Here is a 19,386-nt window from a genome sequence, read left to right on the forward strand (position 1 = left end):
TTGTCACACAATGTACAAGTAAAACGGACACTGTCTTTGGACTCCTTATTGCGCGATAGCTTTTAATTCGGGGGCCTTTTCTGGTTCCATTACATCAGCCTGAGGGTTGTGTTCGAAGAATTTCGCGATGAAATACCTGGAAAAAAGAATGACATTTAGTCAGCTGGAAGCAATGTTCATGAGAGCAAACAACCCAACATGTAAGTATTTCGCAATTTTTTTTCATACGTCATTTCACCACGGACTGAGGCTGAGAATCGATTAGGTAATATAAGGATTTAGTACGTAGATATGGTAAAATTGTAATGTCATGCGCGCTGCGAGTGTCATAGCTATGAACGAAGAACTCAAAACCTGCGCGAATCCATGTTCGCATACGAGAGGTTTCATCGCCATTCAAATCATTTAACAAGTCCCTTTCGAATTATTCGTTATTGGTATATGTCAAAATAAGCGGTATGTACATACCAGACGAGTATCTCAATGGTGATCAGTATGGTGGCGGCGAGGGTCTGAGCAGCCAGTTTGGCCGGCTCGGCCGCGCCCCGCAGAGCCGCCGACAGCATGGTATCGCCGGCGTCTGACGCGGTCTCCAACGCGATCACTAACAGAGCTGGCGCCGCCAGCCAGCGTGCGCCACGACGCCACCACGATTGCTAAAAAAGAATGAGAAAAGATGATAAAGGCCCTACAGGAGCAAATGATAGGTCGCCCAAATGTAAAGAAACTCTGCCCAGGTATTTAAGGGTTGGACACGCTGAGATTTTGCGCGTTTGCATCAATACATAAGCACCTAATATTTATTACTAGTGATTCAGTAGAAATCGCGTTATACATTCAGCAGCAAATAGATAGTTTCAGCCAAAGTGGGGTTAGTGGCCAACGCAGCAGCACACATATAACACAGCTTTATACCATAGGAATAATAATGTGTTGCACTAAATTGTGACTAACCTTTGACATGACAGCTACCAATAACAACAGCGAGCTTATGCAGGTGACCAAAGCGCTTAGCCTCCCATAGCCCAACACAAGGCGTATCGTTGGCTTAGTGATCCTAAACAAAAATAAGCTCGTTAATACAATTAACAACCATACGAAAGGTAGCGAGAGGCGAGAGAAGATTTTTAGTCTATAGCAAATAAATGCTCATAACTCCATAAAGTACCTAATCGTTGGTAGGCACTTAAATAAAAATAAAAGCATGCCGTGTGCCGATGCGGATTTATGGTTACGGATAACGGTTAACTTGGTTTATGATATTAGGAATTTCTTAGGATATAAGTTGTGATGGGTTTGTCATGTTTGTCAACTCATACCGCCTCGCAAAGCTGAAAAAGTAAAGTTGTTGAGCTTCTGCAAGACGTTGTCATCGTCCAGCTCCAGCTCGATGGGCTGCGCCGCGAGCTCGCACGCCGACATCGATACACTGAGCAGCGACACCATCAGCGCCCGCAACCGCAAGCGGAAGCCTTCTGAACTCTTCTTCATATAGCTATCATTTAACTGACGTACCGCCTCGCAAAGCTGACGTTGTTGAGCTTCTGCAAGACGTCGTCATCGTCCAGCTCCAGCTCGACGGGCTGCGCCGCGAGCGCGCACGCCGACATCGAGACACCGAGCAGCGCCACGATCAGCGCACGCAACCGCAAGCGGAAGCCTTCTGAACTCTCCGTTACATAACTATTCTGTTCAAGGTTTAAAAGTTAAGTTAATTTCCGTGAAGTCAATCTGTGCAAAAGCTTACCGGGGGTACCCTACCTAAATGAAAACGCTACGTAGGTAAAGTAATTCGTTCCCCAATTATCATTTTTGTTTAGGTACGACATATTGGGATATTGGGCAACTGGCGAAGATATGATAAACTGCCGACAGACAGTTTACTTGATCCCTATGAGTGTCTTTGGTTCACTAGACTACTAACAACCTGTAGTTGATACTGTCTATTTTAATTTTATATTTGTATTGCACCGGCTGTGTTTGGTGTTTTTAGGGTTCCGTACCCAAAGGGTAAAAACGGGACCCTATTACTAAGACTCCGCTGTCCGTCTGTCCGTCCGTCTGTCTGTCTGTCACCAGGCTGTATCTCATGAACCATGATAGCTAGACAGTTGAAATTTTCACAGATGATGTATTTCGGTTGCCGCTATAACAACAAATACTAAAAACAGAATAAAATAGAGATTTAAGTGGGGCTCCCATACAATAAACGTGATTTTTGACTGAAGTTAAGCAACGTCGGGCGGGGTCAGTACTTGGATGGGTGACCGTTTTTATAGTTAATGGTACGGAACCCTTCGTGTGTGAGTCCGACTCGCACTTGGCCGGTTTTTTTTTGCTTTTAGGTGATGAAAAATGTCAGGATTAACCGGTGTCATACCAACAAGGTCTTGTTTTCCGTCCAGTTTCGAAGGTGAGATGGACGCTTTTATAAAACCTAGATGCCTAGCCAACGTGTCAATCGTTTACGCTCCGTAGCGAACGAAACGCAACTGTCTCTGTCGCACTAACATGGAAGAGTGATAGAGAGAAAGAGATAACTACGCTACGCTACGGAGCGTAAACGATTGGCACGTTGGCCCTAGCCATTGCAAAGATACCAGGATGCCTACATTAGGGTTGCCGAGAGTAATCCAGAGTAGAGATCTCTGCTGTAGAGCTTCGTGTGATATTGATGATGTTTATTCAGCCTGTTCATGTATGACTTAAAGTCGGGACAAACCGAAAGGAAAAAATACCCTGACTATAAAAAGAATAGTATCCTTTGTACCAAAGATAGATATAACTCCGTAATAGATGGATACAGTCTAAGGAAAAAACGTGCCTCGAAAATCAAGAAAATTTGATTCTCGTTCAGAGGGCGCTACTAGTTTTGGCCTACAGTCGTATAGATGGCGTTGATGGTTTCGTTTGTTATTTAACAATTTTAATGCATATCAGTGAAAGAACATGGGTCAAAATCATCAAAATAATTAATGCAAATAAAAAAAATCATTTATCTATATTTAAATACATTTTATCGTATTTTTACAAATCTTCAATTTTAGTTTTAAAGTGTGTCGACAGATGGCAGTGAATTTACTGGGGTTACAAAATTTACTATGACAGTACCGCTCTAGTATAAGTTACTCTATGTTTGTACTTACGTTTGAAGCATTCTGATGTTTTAGACGAATTTGATTTAGCAAAACATCACTTCCAACTTCCATATCTAATCACCCAAAATGCACTTAATTACATTGTAGTCGATTCCGAACTATTTAATAAACATTTCAGCAATGTTTGCCGTTAAAAAACTTTAAATTTATAGTCACATCATGGAGACATCACTCGATATTTTTGTTTGACAGTTTGTCAAAAGTCGCACTCAATTTGGGTTTCTTTATCACCAGTTGCACACAATATCCTTGAACTATAAACTATCTATCCTTCCACAGAAGCCTTGTTATGATTGTTATATGTATAGTTTGTCAAAGGACTGTCTCATTTCAAACAGACAGAGATAGTCATACTACCTTTGTCTTACAAACTAGTACTAGCACCCAAAAGAAAAGGATACATATAGTTTTTTTTGTTCTTATTTACTGACAATTTAAAGAACTATTATTTATTTATTTTGAGAATAAATTAGATAAGCACAAAGTAAATTCTACTCAACACTGAGAACTCGGTTTATGACTCTGGATACAGGCATTATCAGTTGTTTAAACTGCCTGCCTGCATTACAAATAATAATAATAATAATTTAGTTTGACCATTGAGATGGTATGAGAATAAAGAATAAACCTGAATCTTAGGCTTTATTATGCTAAAAGAAACGATAGGAATTAATTAAATGACAACGTCAAATTCATGACATTCTTCCCTCCTTAGTCCTGAACGTAGTCCGATAGATGGGAAGGGGGTCGTCGAGCTCGAGCCGAACGACGTGGCTCATTCGGAATAAAAGGGCTAGAAGTTGGCTCTGCAGTCACGTCTGGAGCTCTTACATTTGGGGTTGTTTCAGTCGCTGGGTCAGAGGGCCCAGCAATGGGATCTGCAAGTACTTCATTTCCATGGAATTCAAAATCATGATTTGTTTCATTCTCTGGAATTCAAAATCATGATTTGTTTCATTCTCTGCACTATGTGTAGGAGTAGGATCATTTGTGTTAGATTCCATTAGTGGCACTGCACCCCTGGGAGCGAGGTGTCGATTCGAAACTAGCATCTCTTTGCCGTTTGATAATCTCCCTGAACTATAGCTCGGATTTGCTTCTATTAGTTCAACTTCTACCAGAGGGTCGTACTTGCTTGCACGAATGAATTTTTTGAGGAGGACTTTACCGGGCTGTAGCCACGGTGGCATAGATTGCCCCCACGAAGATCGTCGACAGTGGTTGAACATTCTCTCGTGCGGTGTCTTATTAGTCGAGGTGCAAAGCAAAGATCGGATGCTATGTAACGCTTGTATCATCACATTCTCCCAAGTTTTTGGTTTTCAAAGCAAGACGAATTGTTTGCCATAGAGTACCATTCAGGGGTTCGACCTGTCCATTTCCTTGAGGATTGTAAGGTGAGGATCTGCTTGTGGACACGCCCTTAGAGAGTAAAAAATCTTTCATTTCAGTAGACATAAAAGAAGTCCCTTGGTCTGTATGAATAGTTGCCGGGTATCCAAATACAGAAAATAGTTCACTCAGGTGTTTTGTGACTGTCTCCGTGCTCATATCTGAGCAAGCATACGCAAAAGGAAATCTGGAGTATTCGTCTATGATCGTCAAAATATACTTGTTTCGCGTTGTTGATGGTATGGGCCCTTTGAAGTCCATAGATAATCTTTCGAAAGGAGCGGTAGCTTTTATTAAAGTCCCGGTTGATTTGCTGAATCTGGGTTTATTTCCGCACATGTAGGACATGATGATACAACTCTCTTTACATCATCACAGCTAAATGGCAAATTTTTAGACCTAATCCAGTGTGTCAGCCGAGCCACACCAGGATAACAAAGTGACTGATGTAATTACTTTAGACGGTCGTCGGTTGACGCTGCGCAGCAAATTTGCCTTGACAGAGCGTCTGCTACAGTGTTTTGACTTCCTGGACGATATTTGATGTCAAATATATAATTTGAAAGTTCTATTCTCCATCTCTGAATTTTATCATTCTTTATTTTACTGGCATGCCCTTGTAGCATATAAGCTACAGATTTTTGGTCAGTTACGAGATAAAATGATCGTCCGAGTAAATAATGTCTCCATTTTTTAAGGCTTTCTATTATAGCGTAAGCTTCCTTTTCGATGATAGGGTAGTTCTTCTCACTGTCGCTTAGAGATTTCGAAAAGAATGCCACAGGTAGGCCATTTTGTGTCAGCGAGGCAGCGATGGAGTAGTCTGATGCATCTGTTTCAACAGTTAAAGTTTCATCAGGATCGATGGCGGATGGATAGCGTCGACTTCGATATAATGCGTTTAATTTCTTCAAATGCAGCAGCTTGTCTGGAGTCCATAGGGTGGGCTACTAGTGTTAGTGGGTGTAACTTATTTGAAAAGTCGGGCACCCATTTAGAGTAGTGTGAAAACAGTCCTTGGAAACATGCAACACCGTTCGTCACCCCGAACGGGATACGACGGAATTGATATAAATTGCCCGCCACTTCAAAGGCTGTTAAGGGCTTATTTTCTGGAATAATAGGAACTTGGTGATAGGCTGATTTTAGGTCGATTTTGCTGAACACTTTGAAGTTTGAAACTTTCGCAATAACGTCTTCGATGTTAGGAAGAGGGTATGCATCAAGATAAGTATACTTGTTTACTGTTTGCGAGTAGAGTTTACACATACGTTTTTTGTGATGCGCGCTGCCTGTCAGGAAGACTTGAGCGCGCCATGGCGAATTACTCTCTTCAATGATTCCGTCAGCTAGAAGTTTCTTAATATCATCTTCGATGAACTTTTGATCTTGAGGCGCAAATCTGCGAGATTTCACTGCAACCGGGTGACATTCAGGTGACATATTGGCAAATAAATCGACGGGGTCGATATACGCTTCTTCTAAGGCGAACAGTTTTAAGGCAGGCAAATGACCGCCAAACTCAAATTCTACTGAAGAATATTGCCTCAGTACGTCGCGACCCAATATAACATTGCAGCACAGATTTTTCAATACTCGAAGGACTAGGCCAGAATGGGTCCGATTTTCTAGGGTTATTGTTGCTGTATAGACTTGACTAACGTTTGATTGCTGCGTCCGTTTCAGCTTTACATTCTTGAAGAAAATTTTCAAAAGTCTTTTTCCAATGGAGCCATTTTGAAGCATTTTGGCTATCCATCGGATCCGCTTCGAATCTTTCGGGCCTAAGATACTTCTCCATTTTACTGATTCTTTATTACACGAGCTTTAGCATAATAAATTGAGATAGTATGAGAATAAAGAATAAACCTGAATATATGAAACCGGTGATGCTCATGGCCAACTCATGGCATCCAACAAGCCAGACAAGCCAGGGAGGTTTTGGGATTATACTGAGCAACTTTTGCTATGGGACCAACCCCGAAATCGCGAAAAAAAAATTACCCTCCCATAGAAAATGGACCAGCCAAAATGTAGTAAAAGCTCAGTATAATCCCAAAACCTTGGCAACGAGAATGCACTTCTTTTTTTGCCACCCTGTATATACAGGGTGGGCACAGGGATTCCGACACACTTTAACCATGAATTCTAGTGCCTATTTGGATAAAAAAAAGTAATATAACAATGCCATAGAAAGCCTAATTTACGAGATATTCAATTATTTAAGTAATTTCGAAGTTAAAAAAACTCAAGGCTAACACGCCCTTATAATGTGACGTAATCATACATACCAAGACACAAACAATCACACATGCAAAGCAGAAGTGTTAAAAATAGTAAACTTACCTGTCACCTGCTATAAACTAGACTGCCAATAACAGCAGACAGCAAAAAGTTTGCTTTAGGTATTTAGGGAAATTAATTTTATGTGTATTGTTGGAAGCGAGGCGATTGCTGTGTAAAAAACCATGATACGACTAAACGAACTCTCATACCTTGGTGCAATGATCTAATCTCAAGAAGTACTCCAAAATTATCAACTTACCTTCTACCAAAGTATCGAGTAGTGTGCAAACTTTTTCTGGTAATAACATACTGGCCGTAAACATAGCCTCAGTCACTAGAAATGACTTAAAAATGATAGGTAGCCTTGTCACATGAGTCAAAGTTTTACATTTAAAGTCATAACAATCAAGTGTCATATTGGTGTCGCATGTTGTCTTTTTCACTCTTTCAAACTAAAGATACGTTCACAAGTTAGTACTATCGTTAATTGATTTATTTTGTTCCAGAAATTAAGTAAATTAATTAGGCAATTTTGGATCCATGTTGATATAACATTTTTCTTTCGTAACACTGCCAGGAATCCACGGTTAAAGTCTGTCGGAATCCCTGTGCCCACCCTGTATAGAAACGCGTGGCCCTTTAATCCCTTGATCTATAAAATCTGGACCTACAAAGTTTAGAAACTGGGTACACCTGATCGTGAACTGAGCAAAATGAATAGGCAACACTGGAAATTTTCGTTTTATTGTGAAACCAACTATTATGCAATAGCATTTTAAATTGAAACTTCAAATCAAAAGGGCGCTTAAATAGCACTAAGCAGCGCTCTATAATCTTTTGAATAAAGTACCTAAGTCCCTTTTTGATTTAGACAGATACAAACCTGTTAGAGTACATATAATAAGGCTTACCTAAAACATATACGATAAACAATGACAAATTGAACAACAAAATAAAATTAATCAAATAATAAATAATTAATAAACGTCCCGGGTCGTCTTTCAAAGATTGTAAATGCTGCAATAAGCTTGGTTTTTGTATGCTCCAGAACATTGGGTGATAAGGGTGTCTTGAATGGCAAAACCAGGGCGCATTCTCTGGAAGCCAGCGGTTATCAGCATTCCTAGAAATGGATGAATCTTGTCGGTAGCGGCGATGAATAGTCCATCTGAGCCTAGGGCAAGCTGCGCTGCGATCTTTGTATTATTTTTGGCGATGACTTCCACGGTTTCACTTTTTGGGTCACTTCCGGAAAACATGAACGCTGGCCATACTGGTTCACGCAATTGGAAGTGACCTAACTTATCACTCATTATGGAAATGTCATAAAACAGAACAGCTTGCGGTCCTTCTGAGATATTATTGCTTTTGTTGAGTCCAACTGAAGTGAGTTGTAATTCTGGTCCCTGATCTACTTGTATTATGGTCTCAGTAGACGTTATGTTCACTGATTCTGAAGTAGTTTGAGAAACTTCACTCTTCAATAAGTCATCGTTAGAGCTGTTTTCTTTTAAGTTATTAGTCACAGTCTCCATAGTTGCATTTGGCATTGCGTCAGTCAGCACATTTCCGGCCATGCTAGCAGTATTTTCAGATGTTACAATATCATAAAAGTTATAAACGGCGTTTCTCTTAGCTCTTTGCGTTCTCGTAATCGGTGTATCATTAGAAGGCAACAGCTCCGTTTGTGATGGAAACCCAAACGAGAAAAAGCTATTAAACATCGACATGGTATCATTTAATATCTGTTTCAAGCATTTGAAAGAGTTTTCTTCTTCATCATCTATAGCTTGAAGCAGTACATTGTAATCTGTTACAGGGAGCCCGTCGTTGTGATTCTTTAAAATTTCATTGACACGTTGGTCGAAGCGGAAATTATTACTGAATTGATTGTTGTAGGTAGTCAAGTCCATGCCGATACCACCGTTCTGCCAAACAGAAAATACTCTAGCGTAAAATGTTAAATACGACACCGGGATAGCTCTCCACTTGAATCTCAGTGGCGTCATTGCCATATACTTGTTCAAAGCCATAATAGTAATGTTAATATTGGGATACCTCTTTTCAAATTCTTTTAGGCATGAGTGCTTAAGGAACACATCTTTATTTGGAAAACCAAACCATCTGCTAGGTGATCTCCCATGTCTTGAAATATAATATGGATGTCGTATAGCATCATCGATTAGGAAAAACACATTGAAGCGAAGGTTTGGGTAGGTGACAGCCATAGATTCGAGATACTGCGAATACAGTTCCAGTGGCAAACGACATCCTTTGTTGACGATATGATGTAGGAATACATTGCTGCTAGGTTTTCCATCATTATATTTAAGTATCAGTGGTTGCCTTCTGTACGCCGACATGCCTAAAGCGCTAAATAGCAGAAACGACATTCCTAGCAAAACAAATGTCATCCCAGATGCTGATATGAGTTCTGAAAGCAGATGTGAAAAAAATTACATTTGGTAAAATAACTAAAAATAATTACGACCAATTTACGTAATAAAGTAATTATTGTTTACTAAATACCTAGTGACAAAGAGGATATAATAAGATAGAGCGGTACTGTCATAGTAAATTTTGTAACCACTGTAAATTCACTGCCATCTATCGACATACTTTAAAACTAAAAGTGAAGATTTATAAAAATACGTTAAAATGTATTTAAATATGGATAAATGATTTTTTTTATATGCATTAATTATTTTTATATGATTTTGACCCATGTTCTTTCACTGATATGCGTTAAAATTATAAATAACAAACGAAACCGTCAACGCCCTCTATACGAGAGTAGGCCAAAGCTAGTGGCGCCATCTGATCGAGAATCAAATTTTCGTGATTTTCGAGGCACGTTTTTTCCTTAAACTGTATCCATCTATTACGGAGTTATATCTATCTTTGCTAGTCAGTAGCTTAACTTCAAACTCGTGTAAATTCATCTCTCAGATTATGTGAAAGGTAATAGGGTAGATATTTGCTGAGGGCCGAATGGATTTACCCGAGTTTGAAGTTAAGCGACACAAGTATGTTATTCACAAATTACAACAAAATAACACATGCACTGCTTTTTTGGAGCGGTCTTTGGAGGCTAGACTTTTATGAAGAGACTTACTTGCGTGGAACATACAACATACGTAGTCTACGTTATTTACACGTATTTTGGACGACAAACTATTCTGTACCTGGCCATCGCTGTAGATAAGATTTCTTCGGCACGCAAGTAACACTCCAGTTTTGTGGCACCGCAGTAGGCTGACGGACAGCTTCAGGCATCCCAATCTCCACCTTCAGTAGTGGGCACTGTTCGTCCTTCTTCGGTTCAGGTGGCCGTTCCATCATAGATAGCTACTAAGAGCAAATTCATAATGTTAAGACGAAAGGGGACGAAGTCACGTCCCCATTTTCTTCTCTGGACATTATAGAAGATATTGTTACGCAAAAACGTTTGATTTTTTAGCTTTTATTAATTATTTTTAGAATAAGGAGTTTAAAAGAGGAGAATAAGGAGAACATTTTGTAAGTTTGGAATTTATTTTTCGTTCCTCTTATAATAATCAAATAATCAAAAAAGTCAGACCAAGGGGCGTAGCCATGGTTAATATATAATCTTGTGTAAACATAATTTCTATAATTTATTTATTATTATAACAACATATTTACACAGCATTACAGTTTTCACCAAAGCGCTGGCAAATTTATACATGCAAATAGCAAAACAGTACATAATTATTGTAATACAATTTAGTCATGCAAATAATATTAATTAAAAATACCTATGTCAAGTGATTTTGCAACTACATTTACAATTTCATGTCAAACAATACACAATAGACAACAAGGTAAATTAGAAAGCTATCATTCATCCATCATCTCACAGTATTTCAGACATTCACGAGTTTCACGACACACATTTAGCCATCTGCTAGCAAACACATCGCAGTCAGGAGCTGATGTCAAGAACGCGTTAATCGTCCTGAGTGCTCGAAGAACTGGAGAGTTTCTACAGGAAACTGTACGCGCAAGAGGAACAGCCAGTCAGTCACTAGGACATCGCGGCCTGAGCTGGTTCTTAGGCACGAACGGAACCGAAAGTCTTACAAGTCTTGACACCAAGTCGGGACAGTCGCTGTTTTAATGTCAATATCATGGGAGGAAAATGAGGACTACGTTCGTATCGTATGGAGAAGCGGACGTCCACTATCCTCTTAAGATATCTTAGGCGCGAACTGATGGTTTTCAAAATAATACTAAGAGTCACAGTAGACTAAATTTTTCCTTCAGCTTCTGAATGCTGGAGTGTTTGGGACGTCGTCGTTCCAGTTGACAAGATACCAGATTCAAATTATTGATAAACTGTGAATAGGTTCCCGATACACTCCAATTTGAAATTAATACATGAAAATGTTACTACTTACCACACTAATTATTTCCTTGACTCAATGTTAATATATTTTGTGTAACAATTTATTTAAGATAGACACTTCAAAACATGGGCGCAATATTAGCTGAAAATTTTATAGTTGTTCGTAATATAAAATTGTTTGACGCAGTAATTGTAAGCAGTTTTTTTTGGTATTTTCTCAATAGCAATAGGTACAACCAAAGAGGATGCATCTTCAATCTAGTGCACCGTACCCATTGCATATTCAATCCTGATGATAAAAAAAGTACTCCCGTACGTTCGTTACTCGAGCGTCGTAGAGACCTATGGAATCGAAAGATTTGATGATAAGACGAAAAAAAGGTTATGTAAAGTATTTTTTCCAGCGAGCAGGAAAGCATCTACAGATTTTTTTAAATTTCGGGGGGTTGGTGAAGGTTAATAAAATCGTTAAGTAGATTGTGGATTTGGTCGTTTTGGTCCAAGTTAATGCTATAATTTTTCTATAACTTAATATGACACTTATTTGTACGCATTTCCTTAATCTGACAACCACAAGGTCGACGCCCGATTTTTAAATTGTTAAGGAAATGCGTACAAATAATTGTCAGGTTTAGTAATAGCACACTAAATTATAGCATTCATTTGAACTAAGAAATGACCAAATCACAATCTGCTCAACGATTTGTTGAACTCCCCACCAACCAACGGCTCAATATGGCTAAAAGTGGTAAAGGTAGACTGTAGACTCCACAGGGTAAGCAATATCACTCATATCTTAATCTGACGCGCTCGAGTAACTACAAAAATCCCCTCTTGGGCTCCCCGAACATTTGGATGAGGTTGCCAAAAGCTCTAGGGTTTCTTTTCTTTATGATGCGACCGGGAACGTGAACTAAAATGAGGCTGATTCCGTTAATTCGTCAACAGATAACATGATATTGTTAACAAGCTGTATCAATTAATGCCACCTTGACACACCTTCACGCTAATTCCGTATTTTCCATGCTGATTCAACAACAAATGTTATAACGTCTGTACGTGAGACCAATCCATTGTTGAACAAACTGAATTTATCGCAGAAACTAAAAACGTGCCGTTGGATAAAGTCACTGATGTGCAGTCCTTACAAGAGCGACCTACTGTTCAATTAGGTGAATAGTTTAAGTGAAACACATATTGAATTTATGCATTGGATGGTGTGTTAGTGTTATACCTAATACTAAGTGATTTTGGACACAATCTTCGAATATATAAGGTACGAGTACATTTTTTTTAATTACTGATAATTTTAACATATTGGGCTGACCTTGGGGTCGGCAACGCGCATGTAACACCCCTGGAGTTACAGGTATCCATAGGTATCCACCATGCGAACCGAATGCTTGTTTGCCCCCGATGTGGTAAAAAGACTAACCGAGCGAGAGCGAAAAAAAAAGGTTTTTAAAAGCCTGGTATAGGGAATATTACGTGAAACTCTGCGTAGGGGGCGAAAGGGCGCCACTACCACAATCTGAGGGTCTATCGCGAAACAAGAAAATGGAAATTTCGTTATCTCTTTCACTCTTGCATATTCAAGCGATAAAGAGGCAGATATCGAAATTTCGAATTCGCGTTTCCCGGTAGATCTCCAGTAACCAAACTGCCTTGTTGCATCAATGTCATATTTTATTATCTCTGAAAACTTGTCAAAAACCTGTTAAAGGTACAGTTATGGTACAGTAATAGTACAGTACATTCTATACCATCCATAGTACAGTATTATGTATAAGTTACTCTATGGTTTACTAAAAAGGCTAGTCCTGCACTCTGGTGGCAGAACATTGCAGTAATATCCCCTATTTATTTGTGTGTTCATATCATCACAAATATCTATTTGTTTTTGAGTTATGGATGTTTTCTATTCGAGTTATTTATTTTATTGATATCCTGATTGGCGCCATTCATTTATTACGTAAGACGAATTTTGCTTGTTTTGACCCCCCCACCCCTATGTAAGAACAAATAAGAATAGGACGACCCCCTCCCCCCTATATTACGTAAGACTCTAAAGGAAAAAGTGAATACAAGTTTGGTTTGTTTTAGTGTCTATATAAAAAACCGTTTATTTTTTCCTACAAAGGTACTGTACATCCATAGTACAGTATTATGTATAAGTTACTCTATGGTTTACTAAAAAGGCTAGTCCTGCACTCTGGTGGCAGAACATTGCAGTAATATCCCCTATTTATTTGTGTGTTCATATCATCACAAATATCTATTTGTTTTTGAGTTATGGATGTTTTCTATTCGAGTTATTTATTTTATTGATATCCTGATTGGCGCCATTCATTTATTACGTAAGACGAATTTTGCTTGTTTTGACCCCCCCACCCCTATGTAAGAACAAATAAGAATAGGACGACCCCCTCCCCCCTATATTACGTAAGACTCTAAAGGAAAAAGTGAATACAAGTTTGGTTTGTTTTAGTGTCTATATAAAAAACCGTTTATTTTTTCCTACAAAGGTACTGGAGCCCGTCTAAGCTAACTCTACACCGTGTTTGATAGCATATTTATAGTGGAAGTATTATTTTAAATGTCAGAATTTCATAGAGATTTGAAAATTTTCGTATCTGTGATCTTACGTGAACTATGAAAACCTCCTCCCACACCCGTGTAAGAAAAGAATAAGACATGTTCGACCCCCCTCCCCCCCAAATCGTCTTACGTAATTCCTGGGCAAATCCTGGTCCTTGTCATCAAAAAAGGTTGTTCTTGCGGACCAACTTTCCATGAAATGGCATAAGAAACTTTTTTATATTATAATAATGACATCTGACAACTAAATTTTAGTGACATAAGACACAAAACTCGCCATAGTAAAACTTAATTTGATTTTCCTATTGGATAATATTTTTTAATTTAGTTAGGCAATATTATTATTGATTTCATTCACTGGGTAAGTAATGAACATGATTTGTATGTAGGTATTTGTCGCCAAAATATTATCTTGTTCTCATCAAGGCAGTTTTTCCTGGGTTTTATCTAAGAGGTAGTTTTGGTTGGTAGTTGGGAGTTTGAATACCTATGACTATTAGGTAGTATAGTATCGTTTTGAACCCCAAGTCAATCAGCTATTATTAAAACAAATGAATTCTAGTTTTTTACTAACACTATTTTAGAATAGAATAGAATAGAAATCATTTATTCAGATAACACATCAATACAACACATTTATAGCAAATACAAGATATTGTACAGTGTCCGAGATATTGTCTTTTTCATTACCAATTTTCTTCACCAAAAGTTCTTACCTATACCTATTGTCTCTTAAAATATGATCAGCTCATATTAAAATTACTTATCTTTGTTAATTATTCATTCATTATTCGATATAAAATATATATTTAAGAGCATTATTACCCGTCATATTGGGACTTGTGATTGATACGTTGATACGGTCAGGTTCATTTCCCCTGCCTCCATTCAGAGGCTGCATTAAAAAAAAATGCCTATATTTATAACCAGGGCTTAAGTTTTCTATGTGCCAAATTTTGTCGAAATTGGTTCAATAGTTTAGCCGTGAAAGGTAACATACACACTATACCAACATAGGTCATAGAAATCTGAATAAAGAAATTATATTATTATAGGTACTTTCGCATCTATATCGTGCAACCAATATTGGCACTAACATTCAAATCAAATAACTATACCTACCTAATGAGGTATTATGTTGTCATCAGCGCTTCTCTTCTAAAGCGATTAAGTATCTATTGATTTTTCAAAGAAAACTCTTCTGATACCCATTCAACAACGTTTGATAGGTAGTTTAGATAGGATTGAAATTCCTATTATTTCTTATTTTGACTCGATCACATAAGCCGACAAAGTCTAGGCAGGTCTTTGTGCTGTCAAGCAAAGTTTATGTTTCCTTTCTTGAAGCTAAAACGTTACATCATGTGACACGGCTTTGAGATATCAAATTGTATTTAAACTTTTCTCTTTCAAGTCTTTCAACTTTAATCTTGCTGAAATGAATTCGCAATAACATTTATTTTACTAGGGTCTAGTAACTAGGCTCAGTATTTGCCGTACTTCAAGTCTCGTGTTTAGGAACGTTCATATTACGTATGATTTAAGAAGAAAAAAACGCCGGTGAATTATCATTTTATGGTTTTAACACGCTTTTATTTAACTTGCCCGGTTAGTTAGTGTTGGTCATATCTTAGAAGCTAAATTTGACCCACTTCTCGATTTCCGATTGAGCTGAAATTTTGTATACATATGTAAATCGGATGATAATCCAATATTATGATAACATGGAGCTGATTTTATGATGAATACATGAGATGTCCAAGGGAACTCTGTGATAAAACAACGCAAAGGATATTATTGTGTTTGGGGTTGTTAGAATTGTCTCGATGAGTCAATTTGAGTTAGTCAGAGTTTTTGTTACCTGTGGAAAGAAAAGTACAGTCAGCGATAAAAGCTTGTGTACCAAAAGTGTCATTTTTGCCAAAAACTTATTATCTTGAACGTTACAGACGCATCAATGGCTAGTTATGAGTGACTTGAGGGAGCACCGACCGCTCCTACGTGAAGACATTTCTGACGAAGAGGTACAGCAGGAGTTTAGGTTACCTCGACGCCCTATGGGCTACAGAGGCAAAGCAAGGAACACTGTGAAAGGAGCAGCAGCTGTCATCAAAAATTGGCCAGGTAATATGTACACTTTTAACTTTGATGACTCGATTTGTGTCTGAAAGTAGGCACTTTTTTGTTCCTTGTTTAGGGTGTTTTACTGTATTTAATTGGGTAGGTATTACTTATTACGACTTTTAGATACTACAATGTTTATCTGGTTAAGAATTACGCCTAATCTTCCCTAATATGTAACTGCGTAGGCATCTAACATATTGTAAATTCTGTGAGGACCTATACTTACTGCGTTTGATCCACAATTAGTTACTTACTCGTACGTACGGTCTAATGTAACTATTCATTATTCTTACAATTCTCCTGTAAAACTTGAAGCCAGATATCTACTTAAGTGAGAAAGAAATACAGGTATCTGGGTGCTTAGCCAACGTGCCAATCGTTAACGCTCCGTGGCATAGCGTAGTCATCTTTCTCTATCACTCGTCCATATTAGTGCGACAGTGACAGTTGCGTTTCGTTTTGCGTTAACGATTGGCATGTTGGCTACGCAGCCTGACTAGTTTTCCCCAACTCACTTTAGCAGTAAAAAGTTTTAATTGTCTCTAACAAAGCAACACCTATTACCCTATTATCTACTGGTGAAGCGCATTTCGAATAGAGGAATGTTGAAAATATGTTACTGCTTCAACAGTTTCTACCTAAACTATGTACATGTACAGTCAATATCAAATAGGTAATTACGGCCAAAGTGGCGAAATATATCGGAACATATCCTTATTTCTATAGTAACAAAGGTTTGCTACGATATATTTGGTCACTTTGGCCGTTACTTTCTATTTCATACTGGCTGTATTGTACTACATACATATCCACTTTATGTTTTTTCTATTATAAAACAACTATAAAAATATCTCAATCTTAAATTCATTTTTTTACAGATTATTGGTCTTCATCCGTAACTTACTGGTGGATAGGCATAGGTATGTTTGCCTTAATGACATTTGTACTATATAGTAGTGTAGTAACTTACTCTCTGCTCCCTATTACCGGTTCAGTACCAATTCCGCACTACGTGACTTTAAGAAAAAATACTTTACCTGAAGTTTTTATGCATGTTATTGTTAATAATGAAAAAGAAGTAGACTTAAACAAATATCTGCCTTATGTAGAAATTATTGCTAACAAATATTTGCACTACCAATTCAATCTAATTTATATGATTAATGATACGCTTGCAACTGAAAAAGCTATGCACCAAGCTCAAATAAATAATGAAGATGCTATGAATTCTCTTTGGACAGAACATAATTTATTTCTAACAGATAGAGTTCCAAGTAAAATAAAATCTAATATTATCATACAACACGCTAGCTTATCAAATTACTTGGACGGTTCTCCTATACAGCAATATTGGAAGCAGTTGCCAAACCACTTGATTGGATTTTTCTTAAGAGCTGTATCAATTTGGGACAAAGGAGGTATTGCTTTCAATCCTGTTATTTTGACACCAAGATCGCCAGATGCCATATATATAGAAAACTTATATAGCCTTCTTTCAACGTACGAAGAGCGTAAAAAACCTAATGTAACTACTAACATGAACAGTAAGATAGAAGATATAGAAATACCTAAAGAATTGAAAAACCACAAAAGAAAATATAAAAAGAAGGTAAATAATATTCGTGATATAATAGATGCCTTAGAAACGGATATTCCTGTGCACCAAAATCAACCAGAAGTTTTAAGCGAAGCTGAAGATAGGCAGGATTTGATTAATTTAGAGATGGCACCATCTAAAGTTGAAACAGTCGTTTTAAGTAATAGCTACAGTTCCAATCTTACAAGCAAATCGGTGCTGGGCGATAACCAAACAATCTTTAATGATTTAATTGAAAACAACCAAACGAAGATGTCGAATTACATATTGCCATATTTTTTGGATTTCTTATTTCATGATAAATCAAACAGAACCCCACAAGTAGTATCTGCTGATCTCAGTTCCATGAAAAGAAGTACAAGAACCATATCGACGGAAGAAACTCAAGGAAATGTCAAAACAGGAAATGTAATACAACCTATGATTATTTCAGCACCAACACAATTTGAAAAGGGGCAGTCTAATACAGAAGATAATGCTCCGAGAAGTATTGATGTAGAAAACTTGACTATCGATTTGAAAGGTAATATTTTGGCTACAAAAAACTCTTGCCACGCGTTCTTAGGGAGCGTTTTCAGCAATGTGAAACATCGAACAGAGGAAGATTCGCTGAAAGAATTTATTATCACAGAGCTGTCTTTGTTTTGTAACGGGCTTTTATCTACATGCAAAGGTATTGACGTTATTTTACTATAATTCGTGTTAGAGTTTATTGTTCTATTTATTATATTATGTAGGTTATTAGTCATATTGTTTGTATTTTGATAAAGTTGTTAATAAAATGAAAATCAAAATCACTTACATAGTAGTCATTTATTAGCCTATTAAATTTATCCTATTATAAACATAAGTCGTGCTCAAAATAATGTTACATTACATGTGACAATATTTTGACCACAAGTTCATCCTCGACTTAAAATTATGGCAGCAAAATATATTGACGTCTAAATGTTTCCTTTAACTTTTACGAGACTAGATACTTAAATACGAACAATTTTACCGAAACGTCTTTGCTGTGAATGCAAATACTTAACAAATCGCTAGTACCCAGTGTACCCACTAAGGCACAAGGGCCACAAGGCACAAGAATCGGATCCCTTTGTTTGACATAATTTTTAAAAGCCATAATGTAATGATTGTCAGATTATCATAATTCAGAAACCGTTAAGATTTCAGGATTTTCGTAAGGTTATCCTATAGATAGGTTAGGTTAGGTTTGTTTTATGGCCTTCCTGAAAAGTTACGCGTTTCTGAGAAAAACCAAATGGTGACTAACGAAAATGCGGACAAACAATACATTATGACTTAAAACTTTACGGGAAACAATAGAGACCCCACAAGAATACCTACCGTAAATGTTTACCTACTTATATACAGATTTTTAACTAGATAATTAGAATATTGCACAAATGCAAGTAGAGAAGGTAGATCGATTTGCTATTGTCGTCATTTTATACATGTTTTTATCTTATGTTGCATTTCTTTTTATCTTTTATTTATCTTATGTTGCAACGTTACTTCTTTCTATTGGTATATCCCATCGTCCGCTCCAGTCATTAGTGGTCTTCTTACAATCTCTTACTTTATACTTCGCTTCACATCTTCTGCTCACTGACCAATAGACGTATCCATCGGGACATTGGTTTACATAACCTCGCAATTTGCCAGATTTCGTTTTATCACATTTCAAAAACGCCGGAGAACATTCGGCTTTCTCGAATGGGAAGTGGCCCGTTGATGGACAAGTAAGAGGTTCTTTGCTTGCGACAATCTGTAATAAAAAAAGGTATCAGGTAAGGTAATGAATAATGAAACATTTAAGAATTCGTATAATATTTGCAGAAAAACAACTTGAAAAGAAAACC

At 37.5% G+C, this 19,386-nt stretch overlaps 4 protein-coding genes across 6 annotated transcripts in view; 1 reads left to right on the forward strand and 3 right to left on the reverse strand.

Moving 5' to 3' along the window:
• Positions 1–3,326, reverse strand: LOC134743883 (uncharacterized). The gene is made up of 5 exons (XM_063677514.1): positions 3,147–3,326; positions 1,516–1,688; positions 955–1,057; positions 469–656; positions 1–136 (listed from the first exon to the last, which is right to left on the reverse strand). Exons 1-5 carry the CDS (start codon positions 3,207–3,209, stop codon positions 46–48), a joined length of 618 nt encoding a protein of 205 aa, XP_063533584.1. The 5' UTR covers positions 3,210–3,326; the 3' UTR covers positions 1–45.
• Positions 3,327–7,564: 4,238 nt separating this feature from the next.
• LOC134744177 (uncharacterized) lies at positions 7,565–11,382 on the reverse strand. The gene is made up of 3 exons (XM_063677890.1): positions 11,260–11,382; positions 10,022–10,187; positions 7,565–9,270 (listed from the first exon to the last, which is right to left on the reverse strand). The coding sequence occupies exons 2-3, from the start codon at positions 10,176–10,178 to the stop codon at positions 7,838–7,840; spliced, it is 1,590 nt and encodes a 529-aa protein (XP_063533960.1). The 5' UTR covers positions 10,179–10,187; positions 11,260–11,382; the 3' UTR covers positions 7,565–7,837.
• Positions 11,383–12,338: 956 nt separating this feature from the next.
• On the forward strand, positions 12,339–18,324 carry LOC134744178 (uncharacterized). Of its 3 annotated transcripts, XM_063677894.1 has the most exons (4): positions 12,339–12,478; positions 15,750–15,924; positions 16,803–16,844; positions 17,955–18,324. In XM_063677894.1, exons 2-4 carry the CDS (start codon positions 15,768–15,770, stop codon positions 18,215–18,217), a joined length of 462 nt encoding a protein of 153 aa, XP_063533964.1. In that variant the 5' UTR covers positions 12,339–12,478; positions 15,750–15,767; the 3' UTR covers positions 18,218–18,324. The 3 variants fall into 3 exon arrangements, with proteins under 3 accessions (XP_063533964.1, XP_063533961.1, XP_063533963.1); XM_063677891.1 differs by having other exon boundaries at positions 16,803–18,324; XM_063677893.1 differs by lacking the exon at positions 12,339–12,478 and adding an exon at positions 14,142–14,161 and having other exon boundaries at positions 16,803–18,324.
• Positions 18,325–18,693: 369 nt separating this feature from the next.
• Positions 18,694–19,386, reverse strand: part of LOC134744196 (mucin-22-like) — a 56,958-nt gene continuing 56,265 nt past the window's right edge. Inside the window, exon 5 of the mRNA XM_063677916.1 lies at positions 18,694–19,292. Within this exon, the coding sequence (XP_063533986.1) occupies positions 19,023–19,292 (270 nt within the window). The 3' untranslated portion in view covers positions 18,694–19,022. The remainder of the gene's footprint in view (positions 19,293–19,386) is intronic.

This window comes from Cydia strobilella, chromosome 9 (assembly GCF_947568885.1).
Source record: "Cydia strobilella chromosome 9, ilCydStro3.1, whole genome shotgun sequence".
Taxonomy (NCBI): Eukaryota; Metazoa; Arthropoda; class Insecta; order Lepidoptera; family Tortricidae; genus Cydia; species Cydia strobilella.

What these genes read in the sequence shown, in the direction of transcription:
- LOC134744178 (XM_063677891.1), top strand. Translation starts at nt 15,768, where the DNA reads ATGAGTGACTTGAGGGAGCACCGACCGCTCCTACGTGAAGACATTTCT. An exon ending in TGTCATCAAAAATTGGCCAG is followed by an intron (nt 15,925 to 16,802) that starts GTAATATGTACA and finishes ATTTTTTTACAG; the next exon opens with ATTATTGGTCTTCATCCGTA.
- LOC134743883 (XM_063677514.1), bottom strand. Translation starts at nt 3,209, where the DNA reads ATGGAAGTTGGAAGTGATGTTTTGCTAAATCAAATTCGTCTAAAACAT. An exon ending in AACATCAGAATGCTTCAAAC is followed by an intron (nt 1,689 to 3,146) that starts GTAAGTACAAAC and finishes AACCTTGAACAG; the next exon opens with AATAGTTATGTAACGGAGAG. An exon ending in ACCATTGAGATACTCGTCTG is followed by an intron (nt 137 to 468) that starts GTATGTACATAC and finishes TCTTTTTTCCAG; the next exon opens with GTATTTCATCGCGAAATTCT.
- LOC134744177 (XM_063677890.1), bottom strand. Translation starts at nt 10,178, where the DNA reads ATGATGGAACGGCCACCTGAACCGAAGAAGGACGAACAGTGCCCACTA. An exon ending in TTATCTACAGCGATGGCCAG is followed by an intron (nt 9,271 to 10,021) that starts GTACAGAATAGT and finishes ATCTGCTTTCAG; the next exon opens with AACTCATATCAGCATCTGGG.